Source organism: Podarcis gaigeae (genome assembly GCF_964106915.1).
Source record: "Podarcis gaigeae genome assembly, chromosome: 15".
NCBI lineage: Eukaryota > Metazoa > Chordata > Lepidosauria > Squamata > Lacertidae > Podarcis > Podarcis gaigeae.
This window is the reverse complement of record NC_139692.1, coordinates 485,236-502,985: the sequence shown is the minus strand read 5'-3', so window position 1 is coordinate 502,985 and position 17,750 is coordinate 485,236. Positions and strand designations below refer to the sequence as shown.

The window sequence follows — 17,750 nt, the reverse complement described above, 5'->3', positions numbered from 1 at the left end:
CCTCAGGTGGCAGGATCCCCAGGAGCAACTGGTTGTGATGTAGATATTTATTCACACTTATTCCTGATGCAAATCTTCACTCTCACTTTCTTCCCTGGCGGGGAGCGGAGCACCAGTTTGTGGTTCACCTCAGGTGCCAAAATGTATTGGACCAGCTCAAGGGGTTCCTCATTGGGCAAATCAGCCTGGAGGTAGAAAATGCATAAATCTGGGTGTCTTTGTCTTCCCCACAACATCATACCACCTTTGGCATGATTTTCTGTGCTATGGAAGCTTTTCTCTACTGCCTATTGCCCACAGGCAGGCCAGCGGCATCAAGTCCTTCAGCAGCTGCAGTATAAAAGATTTCCGGAATTTTCTGGAGTCTGGAGCATCGCAGTGCCTCTTGAACAAGCCACGCATGGATCTCATGTACAGAGCCCCCTACTGTGGAAACAAAGTGGTGGAAGACGGGGAGCAGTGTGACTGTGGCACAGCAAAGGTTTGTTAGAAAAAGAAGCCAGAAAGAAGAGCAAATAAAGGAGAGCGAGCTAACGGTGACTTAAATAAGCCACATCTGTGCCTTCTCAGTGGTGTTCCCCTGTTTGCGGAATGCACTCTTAGTGAGGGCCTCAATCTCCCTCGTTATTAACTTTTAGGAGAAATTTTAAAACATTCCTCCTGTTCACCCAGACATTTGATCGCTGAAATATCTGTCCTTAGCAGCCTAGAAGTCATTAGTTTTGAGAATTGCTTGTTGCTTTTAAGAGTTTTAAAGGTTTTTTAAAAAAGTTCTAATAGTATTGTTTTAGCATTGACATGTTTGCCATGCTGGAATCCTTTGGTGGAAGGTTGAGAAAACAAATGTAATAAATAAATGAAACATGAAAAATAAATGTTTTAAATACAGTTAACTTGTCACTCAGTTTATTTATACCCTGCCTTTCTTTCATCATGAAAACCAAGACAGTTCCTAGGCTGTTTCCCATCCAGACCCACATGGGCATAGCCCCCCCCCCCCCGCAACTACACCCATGCAGACACAGTTCCCCTTCAGTGGGAGAAGGAAAAAAATAACTGGTCCCACACTGACACATTGACAGCCACGACATAGGATGCTGTGCAGTTTAGCACTTAATTGCAATGCAACACAGTCGATAGATAAACCCAACCCAGGGAGAACATAGCTCAGATGCTAAGAAAGGGCAGCAAAAGACCATGTACACTTTTAGGTCACAAGGGGAATGCTGGTGAGAGAGGCAATTTGCACAAAACAACTTGGCCTTCCTAACTTCCACACTTTTCCAGCTGCCTGAAAAGGTCTCTGCCTTAGGTGTTCAGTTTGTATTACTTTAAAACCTATGTATGACTGTTTTTTGTACTGTTCAAAAAACTATTTTAGCTGTTTTTATATGTCTGTTACCACCTCAAGACATGTATGTAAAAGGTGATTTCTGAATGATAATAATAAAGTCTATCTGAACTTTGCCTTGGAACTCCAAACATTCTGGTGGGGCTCAAGCTACCTCCTCTGTCCCTTTCCTGGGATTGGAAGCCTCTGGAAGCTGCTGCTGCCTACTAGTGTTTGTGGAACCCATTGGCAAAAGGAATGTTCCCTTCCTGGATGGATCTTGAAATCTCACCCCAGGGAAGGCTGTGTGTGTGGTTTGCACAGTCCCCCGTGTCCAGGAAGTATTGTGTGCTGTGTGTCTTTCTCTTCTTCCTCCCTTTTCAGATGTTATGCAAGCCAGAAGGAAGGCCTGGGGACTGTCAGTGTTATTTATATTTATTTTGGCGTTTTTTGTACCACTTAATCAGATTGCCAGATACAGTGGATAAAACAGAAAGCTTACTTAAAATGCCTGCTGATAATTGCTGAAAATTTTGGGGTTGCCAGGGACAGGTCTTTCAGCCATCAAATGCCCAAATTGAAACAGGAGTATTTTAAAAAAATTCCTAAAAGCTGATGATGAAGGAGATTGACACCCCATTAGGGAGGACGTTACACAAATGGGGAGCCGCCACCAATAAGGCCCTGTCACAGGTCACCACCAGCTGGGATGCTTCCTTTGTGTGAGTTGAGTTTGCATAGTGGGGTGAGGTAGAGTAATGGAGTTGATCACCTGGCCCTTCCAAGTACTGGAGTTGATCACCTGGCCCTTCCAAGTACTGGAGTTGATCACCTGGCCCTTCCAACATTTCTCTCAAAGTGGACTGCAATGTGTCTATAGGTTCCTGACTCCTGCTATCCCATTTTCCCCCTTCCAGGAATGTGAAAGCAATCCATGCTGTGAGCCAAATTGTCTGTTGAAAAGAGGGAAAGCCTGTGCCCATGGTGATTGTTGCTGGTCGAGGTATTGCAGGGTAAGCTAGCCTCAAGCCTCATGCCCTCTTAGAGATGCCAGAGAATTCTGACAGAATCATCCATGTTCACTTGTTTGTCCCGTGTCCAGAATGGAAATCAGTCCAATGTTCACTGTTACTGTTGCTTTTGATTCACAAAACTGTTTACACCTCCTCCCCACTGTTTGTGTTTTGTTTCTTTTGCATTGGAATGAAAGACAGCAAAGTTTATGTAATTATTGGCCCATTTAGCTCAATCTTGTCTTCAGTGACCGGCAGGCACTCTCCAGGGTTTCAGACAGGGGACAGCCTCAGCCCTACCTGGAGATACTGAGGATTGAACCTGAGACCTTTTGTGTTCAAGCTATTCCCCAAAGCAGGATTGTAGGATGGTGAGGGATGCAGAGCAAATTTTGAATATGGAGGCAAGTTCAAGAAATCTGAAGGAAACCAATGAGATATATAAAGCCCACAAGCAGCCTCCAGAGGGCCTTTGCTGAGGAATAGGATCCATGGTTAAGATGCAGAATATATGGAGACAGTGGATAGAGAGTTTCTCTTTCATAATGCTAGAACGTGGAATCACCCAGGTGGATTGTTTCTTTGATGGAGTTGTAATACAGCGAGATGGTCATACTATTGATGTATGGAAGGGATCAGATTTCTTGTTTTATGTAATTTCAGTCTATTCAGTGGGTATTGTTATTCATACAAATCTGTGTTATGTATTTTAAGGGTGTGAACAAAACATGTTTGAAAGAACAGTAGGCTTAAACAGTCCATCATTAGGGAGCAGGCTGGACTCCCTTCTCCTTGGTCACATGAATGTGAAGCTGGGATGTGACACTATTTCATTAGCCAAATATAAAGGTAAAGGACCCCTGACAATTAAGTCCAGTCACGAACGACTCTGGGGATGCAGCGCTCATCTCGCTTTACTGGCTGAGGGAGCCGGTGTTTGTCCACAGACAGTTTTTCTGGGTCATGTGGCCAGCATGACTAAGCTGCTTCTGGTGCAATGGAACACCAAAACCAGATCAGCACACGGAAACACCATTTACTTTCCTGCCGGAGCGGTACCTATTTATCTACTTGCACTGCATGCTTTTGAACTGCTTGCTGCTATTTCTAGGGATTGTTTTGTGGATTTTACAAAATTGCATGCTTTTGTTTTAATGTGTTCCTTTACCTGTGCTTATGCTCTTGAGAACTGTTCTAAGTTGCAAGGAAACGTTTTGTGTGCTTTCACTGAGCAGCTGACAATTACTATTGTCTATTACATGTCTATTGCATAAATACTATTGCAATTACAATTATTAGCAGAAACAACAAAAACAACCCTGTTTCCCACCCCTGCACCACTTCACAGAGTGCTGGAAACAATGCTGATGTGATGGCAGGATCCCCCCCCCCCCCAGTCTTGGCCACACATTATCAAGGAGAAGGTAGCATCCACATACTTGAGATCTAAGTATGTGCCAAATTGCCTGCAAAAATGAATGTCTCAGAGGCCTGAAATGCAACTCAGAGCTTTCCTTTCTCTTTTCTTCCTGCCAGTTGAAAGCAAAAGGCACATTATGCAGAGGCACTAAAGATGAATACTGTGATCTGAAGGAGTACTGCAATGGTACCTCTGCTGAGTGCACAGAGAATTTTTATGTCCAGGATGGACAGAATTGTGAGGGGGAGACAGGGATTTGCATGGAAGGAACATGCCAAAGTGCAGATTTGTGGTGCCGCAAAGTATTTGGAAAAGGTAACTAAAAGCAGTTCTTTCTCTCATCTCTCCTTTCTGAACAGCCCTTCTCTCTTTCCTTCTCTGTCCTTCATTCCCCACACCTCACCCAGTATTCAGACTAGAAGATTTTGATTTTTAATCTGGCAGATTTCAAGAGATGCAGCAGTCTCCTTGAAGTGGCTGTGTACATTACTCATGCATCCCTTTTCAGGGACTGGCAGGGGTAGCAAAGAGTGTTCTGAGGTGTCTGACAGGCCATTACAGAGCATTATGTCCCCAATCTGCAGCCTCAGGAAAGAGAGCAATGGGATTGTGGGGCCTCTCTGTCTGCTTATCTGAAAGACCCAACAGGTTTGGTTCCTCCCCACTGAATCATTCCATTCTAGCTACCGTATTTTTCCATCTATAAGACGGCGCCATGTATAAGACGCCCCCATGTATATTTTTGGGGACTCAGATTTAAGAAAATGGGGGGAGATGGCCCAGAGTATAAGATGCCCCCTAATTTTTGACATTTTTTAAAAGGGGAAAAACCTAGTCTTATACACGGAAAAATACGGTAATCATTAGAAGAATGTCGTAAGTTCCAAGAACTAGTACCTGAGCTTTCTTCCCCTCCACTTCCCTCACAATCCCTTTTGTCTTTTAGTTTGTAAGCCTGAGAGCAGGAACCATCTTATCAATGATATTTCTGTGCCATTCTGGAAACCTTTCGTTGTTGCTGCTGCCACTGCTGCTAAAGAATAGGATGGAAATGCTTCATATCAATAAATAATAACTCTGATCTATATTGCAGATTCAAAAAGTGGATCATCTCAGTGTTATGAGGAAATCAACAGTCAAAAGGACAGGATGGGACATTGTGGTTCCTCTGCCAAAGGATATGAGAACTGCCAGTGGCAGTACGTTCTGAACAAAAATTGAAATTGTGTGATGAGAAGGTCACACCACTAAGAGCATTTATGGAATACTGCCCAAAGCAGCGGTGTTTGTGCAGCAGGAAGTTTTGCAGGGTGGATATACAGGGTACAACTTATTCTGTCACACACCTGCACCTGATGTGTGCTAAAACTCATTTGAATCAGCATCACTTGACAGCATGATACAGAGGTCATAGTCCAGGCAAATGAGATGTGGTAAAACTACTAGAAATATGGCTCCCTCTTTCATGCAAAAGTCACAAATTTGGTTAAACTACTGTTATAACTGTTATATAGTGCCTGAGTTCTGTTCGACATAACTGGCAATCTGGTGTGTTCCAGTCCAGGACCAAAATAGCCTTCTCCTCAGCAGTTTTATGAGGAGCAAATTAGAACAGGTGCGAAAAAACTTTGGCCTTCCAGGTGCTGCTGCAGTACAATGCAGCAGCACTGGCCATTAACCATGTAGGCTGGAGCTGATTGGTGCTGTAGTTCATATTTCCAGGTCAATTCTAATAGAATCGTAGGGTCATGGAATTGTGGAGTTGGAAGCGTCCCAAGGTTAATCTAGTCCAGCCTCCTGCAATGCAAGAATCTCAGCTAAAGCATCTGTACAGATGGCCATCCAACCTCTGCTTAAAAACCTCCAAGTTCACAACCTCCCAAAGGAACTCCCAAAGTTCCACTGTGAGTTCTCACTGTAAGAAGGTTTTCCCTGGTGTTTTGTTGGAATCTCCTCTCTTGTAACTTGAATCTTATCCTCCAGAGCAGGAGAAAACAAGCTTGTTCCCTCTTCCATGTGACAGCCCTTGAGATGTTTGAAGATGGCTATCATATCTCCTCTCAGTCTCCTCTGTTCCAGGCTAAACATACACAGCTCCTTCAGCCATTCCTAATAAGGCTTGTTTTGAGCTATGCTCATGCAATTCCCTTTTTCAGGAATTCTGGCAATGAACCAACACTTTACCTGTAGGTTCTCCAATAGCTGTGTTATGGGAGATTCATTATTCTAGGCATCTGATATCACCTGTGAGTCCTCCCACACACCCATGCTTCTTTTGCAGGGACCTCAAGTGTGGCAAGCTGGTGTGTGAATATCCAGGTAAAAAGCCTTATGCTATCGAAAATGCAGCGATAATTTATGCAAAGGTGCAGAATCGCTTGTGTGTCACTTTGGACTACATGAAAGGGCCGGGAGTGAAGGACCCATTCTTGGTTCGTGATGGCTCCATCTGTGGGGATAATAAGGTAAGCGTCTGAAGCATGGATTCTGAAGCAGTCCCAACAGGTTTGATTTCTGGTCGGGATAGTGCAGTTCTGTTGGTGTGGACAAATTGCCAGGAATGTTGGGGTCTCTATCCTGCAAAAGTGAACTGGAGCAAACAACTGCTCTGGGATGTGGTGCAGCAAGGCAATGGGATGTGCATTTGCAAGGGTCTGGTATATTCAGTGGCGTGCTGTCTCTCCATGTTGCCGCTGGCTAGATCTGTCCATGAATTTGTTCAGTCCCTTTTAAAGTCATCAAAGCTACACACACACACACACATTTTCAAGTTTTCTATTTACACAACATACTTTTTTATCATGCATTGTACAGACTTCCCAACCTGTCACTATATGATATACCCCTGTACCCCTCATGAGGTTACAATTCCCAATTTTCTGGAAAGAGAGATTGACTGTTACATTGTTCTGGGAATTATAGCTCTGGAGTGGGAGGAGTAGGGATCTCTTAACTCTCAGCACCCTTAACAAAACTACAGCTCCCAGAATTCTTTGGGGAAGCCATAATTGTTTAAAGTGGTAGGTTCACGAACAACTCAGAACCCGAATGCTGCAAAGCCGGAAGTAGATGTTCCGGTTTGTAAACTTTGCCCCGGAAGCCGAACGTGCTCCCGAGCTTCCGTTTTTCCTGTTGCGCAGCAAATCTGAGTCCCCTGCATAGTAATTAAGCCTTTCCCTTCCCACTTCTGCCCTTGCACGGCTCGTTTGCATCCCCCCATTTTAATTTAAGCCATTCCCCTCCCACTTCTCCCCTTGCGCTGCTCATCTGAGTCCCCGCCCCCCCCGTCGTAATTAAAGCCTTCTGTTTCTGATTGCAGTGTTCTGAGGTAATACTTGATGCTTTTGTTTTTGCTATTTTTTGCGTTTTTGTTTGCATAACTTTTTCATGTTAGTGACTGTGGCTTGTTTTTCGTTTTATGACTACCATCAGTGCAGGTAAGGAAAAAATAATTATTTTAATTTTTATCATCTACAATACTGTCTTATTTATAGTACAGAACATTGATTATTGCTTTCATTTTATGGATCAGTGGTCTTGTTAGATAGTAAAATTCATGTTAAATTGCTGTTTTAGAGGTTGCTTTTCATAGTCTGGAACGGATTAATCCATTTTCCATTACTTTCTATGGGAAAGCATGCCTTGGTTTAAGAACGCTTTGGTTTAAGAACGGACTTCCAGAATGGATTAAGTTTGTAAAGCGAGGTACCGCTGTATTGATATGCATTTATGCTGTTCTGTTCTGAGTCACTTTGGGCACATTTATGTAGGAAAGCAGCATACAAATAGAAATAATAAATGCATATTACCTGTTAAAATGGAAATGATAGGGGTATATGGAAAAGGTGTACAATCCCCCTCTTTCCCTCTGCATGCAATCTGTCTCCCCTCCAGTCTCCTCTGTCAGTTACTTAGGTATGTATGTGTGTCCAGCCTCAAAGGGCCAAGGTCTCTCATGGCTATTATTCCATCTGGCTGCGTCTTTGCCTGAAGTGGTCCCAATTTTATTTTTTAGGTTTGCATGACCCAGAAATGTGTGGATAGGTCTGTATTAAAAACAACTTGTGATCCAGTGAAAAAGTGCAACAGGAAAGGAGTGAGTAAAAGCAACATTATTTTCCTAATAGTATCAGAAGTGTGGCATATTGCTTTGCAAATATGTTTAGCAGTCATCCCCTCTCCAGGGCTACGTGGGAAAAGCAGTTTTTCAAGGAGCAGCTTAGGAGGAGCTCCTTTTATTCAATTTATGCATCTCTTTACTCAGCCAGAATGAGACAAGTTACAGGGATAGCAACATACAAAATAATATAAAGATAGAATAAGAATCCTGATACCAATGCTGGTGTGCAGATACCTATAACATTTTTTTTTATTTATAATAATTTTTATTAAGGTTTTCCAAATTAAAACAAATTAAAACAAATTAAATCCAATTTATAAACTTTTTGCCAATAACCAGGACTTCCCCTCCCTACCCCCTCTTGTGTTCCAAATCTTCCAAATAAGCAATTAAATTCAACAAGTTCTTATCCCCAAATTACACTCATCATCAATAACCCAATTTATCCAAATTCCCATCCCCTAAGATCGATCTATTCCCTTCCACGAGTTCCCCCCTTTCAAGCATGGTACAGATGGAAATAATATAAATATGAATAGTGATTTTACAACCTTTGGATTCCAACTTTCCCTCCCCTCTTTCCCCTTTGCGTTTCACCTATCCCTCTACTTCTAATATCTTCCTGGAGTTCCCACATTACACTATGACCCTCAGGTTCTTTGCCAGTCTTTAATTACGAATGTCCAATCATAGAAGGAGTCTATCAAACGAGGGGCCCATTTCTTCTATCCAGGTTTTTATATCCAGGAGTAAAAACTCCAATTTTGTATCCATAAGCTTGTCAAACCTGGATATCCCAAATGTTCCCTCTCCCAGTTCTGTCCAGTTCTTGTTGTTTCCTTGTTCTTGTCAATCATTCTCCTCCTTTTTATTTCTCTGTTCTCCTACAGGAATGTTCTTTTTCCAAAAGTTTCTAGTGTCTCTGCAGGGGCTTGTTATTCAGAAGCAAAGCATTGCATCATGTTCCTTTCATTTTCCAACAAATAGTTCCATTGTTTCCTGTAGTGTAAAGACCTCTGTAGACAAAATAAAGTTCCATTCCTGCAGTTTCCCATGAGATTAAAAGTTCCATTCAACTGTTCAAGTTTCCTGTCAAAAACGCATGCAATATCCCTCAGCTCCTCTAGGTGGATTACAGTAGCAAAGTTCCCTTCCAGAATCACATCCACCAGTCCAAATAGCTTGTTAGCCCATATTTGAAACAGTTTATGTTCAATTTATAACAAATGTAACCGGCAAAGTCCTCATAACAAAGTCTCTATTTTAATCTTCCTTTTTGACAGCTCTTTGACAGCTGTCAAAACCTCCATTGCTCTTCTCCAGGCAGTTTCACGAATCGCTCCAGGGATTCCGGGGGGGGGGTTGCTTTTTTGAAACAATTCCACTTTTCTACTCCAGCTCAATCTTATAATTTTCCCTCGCGAAGTTGCTAATTCGGCGAGATAAGGTTACACTCGATCTTAGTTGTCCAGTCCTTTGTTTTGGCTCTTCTACAATTTAGGGGTGGGCTGACTTCCTTTTTTCCGCCTCCCCCGTTCGCTCCAAATTTTAAAAATTTATCCCTTTTTTTTTTTAGTCCATATTCCAATTACTCACGGGTTCTTCTTTAGATCCAAATTTTCAATAGAAGAAGTCAGCGCTCTCCGCCGAATGGCATGCGGCTGCGCTCGGCAGGGATAGCAGAGAACTCAAAGCACCACGCTTCTCCCCGGCACCCGATCCGTAGCCTTTAAAAAGGCTCCTTCACGAGTCGGGAGGGCGCTGACGGTGCCAGCCGAGTCTCCATGTCCACGGCCTCCTCTGGCCGTGGTTTTTAAGGGTCCCCGCATCGCCGGTGCGGTAGGACCCAGCCCCTGCCAAGCCGACTCCCTCCGGAGCTCGGAGGGAGTCCGCCATTCGGCGATTGCGCCGACCCGGAAGTCCCCTATAACATTTTTTTTAAAAAAGATTGATCTAGTATTTTCCCATCACACCTGCTGACCTTTGGCTTTCAAAATCCTGACATCTGGGTAGAATCAGTGGTGTAACCTAGGACAGGTCAAGGGGTGGAGCCGGGAGTCTAATGACCTCTAGTACGGTATTCTTGAACCTTGTTTCCCTAGGTTGCTATGTATTCAGTGGTCTGTGTTTGCCTTAGCTTGAGTGTGAGCTCCTGTGTTCTAATTCGATACATGATGTCCAATTACAGATATTTCAGGATTTGGGCCGCTGCCATTGCCCCTTGAATTCTGAGTCGCGATTCACAGCTTGGAAGTTTAGACAGCAAATCACGTTGGGAGTGGGAGTGGCCAAGGTTTCCAGAAATGTATATAAGCACTTACTTTGCTTCTGTTTCCCAGTTATGTAGTTCAATAAAGGTTCTTGCTGTTATCACTGTGTTTTGCCTCGTGGCAACCCACCTACACTTCACTGGCGATGGAGGTGGGATGCTAGGCTAGGTATACAGCCCTGGCTAGCTTCCACGAGCTGAAATCACTGCTGGGGAACCTTCGCCTCAGCTGAGCTGAAATCACTGACTGCAGCCACAAGGCAGATCACACAGAGCGAATATCATTGCCACCCATGGCCGCATTGAGGAATTTGACACCACGGTTACAGGGAAATGGGACTCCTATGCCACCTGGCTTGAGTTCTTCCTCATAGCCAGTAAGGTGACTGTCCCCGAAGTGAAGCGGGCTATGCTGTTCAGTGTGTGGGCCTGCTACATTTGAGATTGCCCAGGCTCTGGTGGCCCCAGCCAAGCTAAACAAGACAATGTTTGATGCAATAATGCTGAGGCTGAGGATGCACTTTGCCTGCCGGTATGCCTTCTACAAATGAGACCAGGCCTCAGGTGAATCTATTGTGGCCTTTGTTGCAGCTTTGCAGCAGGCCGCCTGCCACTGCAACATCAGTGACCTGGAGACAATGTTCTGTGACCGTATTGTGTCTGAAGCTACAGCGCCGTCTTCCAGGTTGCCTTAGATGAGGCCCTGACAGCAGAGACAGCTGACAAAACAACGAGAGAGACTCGCCAAGCGCACAGCCCACCCATGGCACGGAAGGCTGAGGCTGTGCATTCTGAGGAGATTGTGGACAGTGAGGAAGACGAGGAGGTCCTGAGACTGCTCCTTGACTCATCCAAGCGTTTTGGCCAACAGGGGTGCCTTGCACCAGTTGTGGGGGCCTACATGAACGCCAATCATGCTGTTTCCACGACGCCCAGTGTCGGCCATATTGCACACACCTGCCAAATGAAGGAGCAGCACATACCTCCAGCACACACCCGACAACCAATGTTAGGGATTGGGGAGGGTCGTCGTGGGATTTCACGTGTGGAAGAATGCCACACCATCACAAACTGTGCCTGCACAATGAGGCCAGCTACCATGTCTATTCAGAGTGTGCAGCAGCCTGACTTCTCAAGTCTCCAGGGGGTCCCATGCAAAATGGAGGTTGACTTTGGGTCAGTGCTCTCAATTATTTCTGCAGAGACGTACCGTTGCATCTGCCAGAAGGGGGAAAAACTGCAACCGTTTGAGGTGTGTGCCTGTTTGGGGCATCAGCACATTCGCAGTCAAGTTCAATCATTTTAGCAGACCCCTGCAGCTGGTGGTTGTTGATGGCCACCTCACCAGCCTCCTTAGCCTCAACTGGTTCGATGCACTGGGCATCCATGTCACTAGGGTGCAGCACACCAGCCAGTTCAGCTACGAGGCCATCTGTGATAGGTTCGCAGCTGTGTTTCATGGGGTGTTGGGGTGCAACAAGGGCCCACCAGTTGCACTGAGTCTCAACCTGGCTGTTGTACCGATTCACATGAAGGCTCGGTGGGTGCCATTTGCCCTGAGTTTCTTTCGTTTTGGCTGTTCAGCTGGAGAAGATGTCCGCTCGATCTCTGGGTTGATTTATGATGTTTTTCTACTAATTAAAGACTTCTTTAGATTAGCAAGAAGCCTGCATACAGTCTTTGATTTATCACTGACACAAGGCACCTTTCTGCTGCTGCAATACTCTGCTGAGAGCCAGGAAGAGAGCTTGATGCTCAGATCGGGACAGGGAAGTGTGCCGGGCTCCATTACATTCCTTACAGACCAGCATTCACCTGGTGACCTAAAAGTGAAACTAAAGAAGTGCCATGGACAGATCACTTCCTGGTGCAACTGGACTTCTCCGCGACCCTTCCCCTCTGCAGGGAGGTGGGACCGATTGGGATGGTCTGCCCCGCCACTTAATGGATCCAAATGGTTTCCAGAGAGTGGTAGGGGATGTTTTATCCCATGTTGATGGTCTTTCAGCTGATGGCCCATTGGAATGTGGAGTTAACAAGGGCTATTGACTGTTTGGCTCCGAAGCACCCTCTCCGATTGCATGGAGCCCGGACAGCCCTTTGGTTTTCCACGGATCTGAGGGCAATGAAACAATCGCTGAGATGGCTAGAGCACCAGTGGCGGATAACTCATTCTGAATCTGACCGGACACGGGTTGGCGCTCAATGTCAAGCCTACAAGTGGTGATAGTGACGGCGAAGAAGACCTTCTTCACTGCCTCTATTGCATCTGCAGAAAACAGCAGCAGGAGACTCTTTCAGGTGGTTAACAATTTAGCGGAACCACCTGCTCCATCGGGGCCCAGTACAGGCCACATGATCTCTTGCAATGGCTTTGCAAAGTTTTTTGCTCAGATTCAGGAAGAGGTAGACTCTACTGTGGGAGCAGGACTGGGGCGGGAGAGTGCTAGAGTCCTGTCTAGTCAAGTTGCGTGGGGTCAGTTCCAATCTGTTACCTCTGAGGATGTGGACAGGCTGCTTAGACGACTGAAACCAACCACCTATCTCCTTGATCCTTGCCCATCCTGGCTTATAAAAGCTAGCCGGGAAGGGCTGGGCGATGGGCTCTGCGGGGTAGTGAATGCTTCTCTCTGTGAGGGAGCCTTCCCAGACCCGCTGAAAGAGGCGGTTATCAAACTGCTTCTTAAAAAAACATCTTTAGATGCAGCCAATATGGCCAACTATTGCCCAGTCTCTAATCTTGTGTCCTGGATCTGAAGCCCGGATACATGGTGCGAGGCAGCGGTGCGGCAGGTGGCGGTGCTGCGGTGCTGTGTGGCAGTCAGCTCAGCAGGATCCCACCTTCGTCGCCAGTGAAATATACTCAGAGTCGCAAAGTGATTTCATGCTCTTTATTCAGCTCATAGTGGTGAGGAGGAATGGAAGTCCCCTCAAAGTATCTGCTTTATATACATTATTTACACAATGGGCTGCATGTGATTGGCTAATTCCGGTCTTCTCCTGTAGGCCAATCAGGTTGTGGATTGACTTCTATCTGGAGCTGGATTGGGTGGCTCCTGCCGACCAATCATACTGCTGCATTGTTCTAGGACCAATCAGACCACTGCATTCTGAATCCTATTGTTCCAGGACCAATCAGACTGCTGCATTTTGGATCCTATTGTTCTAGGACCAATCAGACTGCTGCAGTTTGGATCCTATTCAACTCAGTACATAACACCCCTCCCCTCTAAGTTCCAGTTCTGCCCGGGAGGTCGCATTCATAGTCCTCGAGGTACGCTGGCGGCCTACGTGTGCGTTGCGGCCTGGGGTGTTCCCTGCTCCGGGGTTCAGGTTCTGGCTCGTGTTCCAAGGATGCTGGCTGTGATGGAGCCGTTTGGTCTGGTGCAACCAGCTCACTCAATCGTGGTTCTCGTTCCGGTGTCCTTTCGGCCTTGCGTGTCCTTTCTGTATTTACTGATTCTGCCTCTCCTGCTGGCCCCTCTTGTTCTATGGGCCTCATTGCCCCACTGTTCCCTTGGGACTCCTCTGACCTGTCCTCCTCCTGGTTTTCTCCCGGGAATCGTCGCCATATCTGGTCGCAGTGGCGGCGCCAGCATTGCCCCCCATCCGTTAGCACCTCGTACGACACAGGGCCAGTGACCCTGGTGACTGTGGCGGGTACCCATGCAGGGCCTGCCCCAAAATTCTTTGCGTACACTGGGTCCTGGCCCATGAAGGTCCGGGGGTTCCTGCCTTCCCCCACCACTACCTCATCCTGAGCTCTATCGGGGTGAAGGCGGTCCAATCTGATTGCAAGGCGCCGACCCATTAGTAGTTCAGCGGGGCTCCGGCCAGTCGTTGGGCTGGGGGTGCTGTGCTAGAAGGAATGTGGCAAGGCTATACTCCCAATCCCCTTGCGTCATGCGGCGGAGGGTGTCCTTGGTGGTCCACACCATGCGTTCTGCTTGGCCATTGGTGGCAGAGTGGAATGGCGCCGAATGGATGTGGCGGATGGCGTTCTGCGCTGTGAAGGTTTGGGATTCTCCTGACGTAAATGCAGTCCCATTGTCTGAGACGAGAGTGTCAGGGAGCACGTGGGTTGCAAACAGCCTGCGTAGTACCCGGATGGCTGTGGACGTGGAAGTGGATGGTACCAGTGCGACTTCCAGCCATTTGCTGTAGGAGTCCACCACTATGAAGAATGTTTTCCCCTGAAAGGGGCCAGCGAAGTCCACATGCAGGCGTGACCATGGTGCTCGGGCAGACTCCCAGGACTGGACTGGGGCCCTTGGGGGATCTGGGTGGGATTCTTGGCAGGCCTGGCAGTGTTTGACCCAGGCCTCTAACTCCGTCGATCCCCGGCCACCACACATAACTCCTGGCCAGGGCCTTCATTCTTACTACCCCTGGGTGTGTCTCATGTAGGGCTGTGAGGACCCTTTTGCGGAGGGGCTGGGGAACAACGACCCTGCTTCCCCATAAAAGGCACCCCTTGTGGGCCGACAGTTCATGTTTGCGGGTTGTGTAGCCGGCGAATTCTGGCCCGGGGCTGCTGCTGGGCCATCCCCTCCACACCCAGTCCAGGACCCGGGAGATGACCCTATCTTTCTTGGAATTGTGTGCAACCTCTTGTGCCTGAATAGGGCGGTCGGGAAACAGCTCCAGGCTCATAACCTCTTGTGCAGGTGCTGGGTCAGGGCCTGTTTCCGGTAGTGGTAGCCTGCCGAGGGCGTGTGAATCAGTGCATACTGATTCCCAGGGCGGTGAATCAGTGCATACTGGTAGCTGGCAAGGAAAATTGACCACCTGAGGACGTGAGGAGACAGAACTTGGGGGGTCTGCTTTTCGGGGGCAAACAAGCCAAGCAACGGCTTGTGGTCAGTCACCACGGTAAAGGGCCGCCCGTACAAGAAACCATGGAATTTTTTTACTCCCTTCACGATTGCCAGACCCTCCTTGTCGATTTGCGAGTAGTTCCGCTCGGTTGCGTTGACTGTCTGGGAAAAGTATGCCACCGGTACCTCTCTTCCATCCAGGAATTGGTGTCCCAGGACAGCGCCGATGCCATAGGGCGAGGCATTGCATGCTAGCACCACCGGCAGCCTCTTGTCGAAGTGTGCCAAGACCGAGTTTGAGACAAGCAAGTTCTTGACTGCCTGGAATGCGGCCTCCTGGCGCTGGCCCCACACCCAAGGGGCCCACTTGTCCAGGAGTCTGTGTAGGGGCTCCGCTACCGCCACCTTGTGGGGAAGGAAGGAATGGTAAAAGTTCAATAGTCCCAAGAAGGCCTGAAGTTCAGTCTTGCTCTTGGGTGCTGGGGCATCACAAATGGCCCATACCTTGTCCCCAGTCGGGCGGACCCCTTCTGCGTCCATCATAAATCCCAGAAAGTCTACCTGAGGCACTCCTAGTAGACATTTTTCCCGCTTCACCTTGAGACCCGCTGTCTGGAAACAGTGCAGAACGGTGCGGAGGCGGTCCTCAAACTCCTCTGGTGTGGGCCCGGCAATCAACACATCATCGAAGAAGGGGGTGACGCCAGGAATCCCTTTAAGGAGCGAGTCCATTAGATTCTGGAATATGCCTGGTGCCACGCTGACACCGAATTGCAGCCACTTTACCCTGAACGCTCCTCTGTGCGTCACAATTGTCTGTGCCTCTGCTGTGGCCTCATCTACTGGCAGCTGTTGATATGCTTGAGCCAAGTCCAGCTTGCCAAATTTTTTTGACCCAGCCAGGGTGGCAAGGAATGGCTGACCACTGGCACTGGGTATGCGTTGGCCGTGAGGGCCTTGTTTATGGTACATTTGTAGTCAGTGCAGATGCGGACTGAACCATTAGGCTTGACGGGTGTGATGATAGGGGTTTCCCAGGGGGCATTAGGCACGGGCTCCAGCACTCCTTGCTCCACAAGCTGGTCAAATTCATCGTCTATGCGGGGTTTAAGGGCGAACGGGACCCGGCGGGCCTTGAGCCTGACAGGTCATACTGCGGGGTCAAGCTGTAGAGCAATGGGGCCCCCCATATACTGTCCCAATTTCCCATCAAAAACCCCTGGGAATTCCTTGCATATGGCGTCCACGTCCACTTGTAAACTAGTGTGGTTCACCCCGGTGACGGCTAGCCCCAGTGGTCCAAACCATGCCAATCCCAGCAAGTCCAGTTGCTGCATCCGCCCTCAATATTGCACCCTGAAGGTCCCCACCCCCACTGTGGGGACCTTACGTTTCTGGAAGTCCCGGAGGGTGAATGCGGCCGGCCTGAGTTTGGGAAACCCAGTAGGACACAGTTTCCTTAAGGTCCTTGCCGAGATTATGGATAGAGTTGAACCCGTGTCAAGCTCCATGCGGCACGGGGCCCCCTCTATCTGTACCTCTACCTAATTTTTTTCTACGTTGGGGTGGGGCAACTGGTATCCCTTGAAGTCTGTGAGCTCCGTTGAGTTGCCGGGCGATGTGTCCCGATTTTCTGCACTGCCTGCACTCTGTGTTGTGGAAATGGCAGGTCCTTCTCTCGTGACTTTCCCCGCAGCTTGCACAGTTCCCTCCTTCTCGTCGAGGCAGCTGTGGTGTGCTGCTTGAGTGCGCTGCTGTACTCGGTGCACCTCCTCCCTGTCAGATCCTGAGTCGTCGGTGAGGTCTTCGTGGTGAACCCTCGGTTGGGATGGCAAGCTCGGCCGTGCCTCTTGCGTTGACCTCTCGGCAGCTTCCGTTGCCAGGGCCTTCTCCAGAGCGACCTGGAACGTTAGGTCCTTCTTAGCGAAGAGGCGTCGTTGCAGCTTCTTATCCTTCAGGCCACCGACGAGGCGGTCACGAAGCATGTTCTCCAACTCTGAGAAGTTGCAGAACCGGGCGGCTTGGCGGAGAGAGGTCACAAACCCAGTTATGGTTTCCCCAGGGGCTTGCCACTTTGCGTAGAAGGCATTTCAACGAGCCACCACTGAGGGCTGCGGCGAAAAGTCCCCTCAAAGTATCTACTTTATATACATTATTTACACAATGGGCTGCACGTGATTGGCTAATTCCGGTCTTCTCCTGTAGGCCAATCAGGTTGTGGATTGACTTCTATCTGGAGCTGGATTGGGTGGCTCCTGCCGACCAATCATACTGCTGCATTGTTCTAGGACCAATCAGACTGCTGCATTTTGGATCCTATTGTTCTAGGACCAATCAGACTGCTGCAGTTTGGATCCTATTCAACTCAGTACATAACGCTTCCATTCTTGGGCAAGGTGAATGGCAAAGGTTCTTGCTGTTATCACTGTGTCTTGCCTTGTCAGAACCCACCTACATTTCACAGGTATTGCTGGACTGCAACTCCCTTAATACCCAGCTCTACCTCTCTTTTAAATCAGAACCAGCGAAGGCGGTGAAGGTCCTGTGCGAGTGTCTAGAAGCGGTTGGAGGATGGATGGCGGCTAACAGATTGAGGCTGAATCCTGACAAGACAGAAGTACTGTTTTGGGGGGACAGGAGGCGGGCAGGTGTGGAGGATTCCCTGGTCCTGAATGGGGTAACTGTGCCCCTGAAGGACCAGGTGCGCAGCCTGGGAGTCATTTTGGACTCACAGCTGTCCATGGAGGCACAGGTCAAATCTGTATCCAGGGCAGCTGTTTA

General features: G+C 47.9%; 1 protein-coding gene across 3 annotated transcripts in view; it reads left to right on the top strand.

Annotated features, from left to right (window-relative positions):
* Positions 1 to 17,750, top strand: part of LOC310832075 (disintegrin and metalloproteinase domain-containing protein 2-like) — a 74,570-nt gene that overhangs the window by 32,410 nt on the left and 24,410 nt on the right. For 2 of the 3 annotated variants that reach the window (XM_083713565.1, XM_083713567.1), the window contains exons 12-17: positions 301 to 481; positions 2,248 to 2,343; positions 3,880 to 4,078; positions 4,857 to 4,962; positions 6,045 to 6,228; positions 7,779 to 7,859. In XM_083713565.1, the coding sequence (XP_083569691.1) occupies positions 301 to 481; positions 2,248 to 2,343; positions 3,880 to 4,078; positions 4,857 to 4,962; positions 6,045 to 6,228; positions 7,779 to 7,859 (847 nt within the window). The remainder of the gene's footprint in view (positions 1 to 300; positions 482 to 2,247; positions 2,344 to 3,879; positions 4,079 to 4,856; positions 4,963 to 6,044; positions 6,229 to 7,778; positions 7,860 to 17,750) is intronic. The other variant, XM_083713566.1, reaches the window with a different exon arrangement.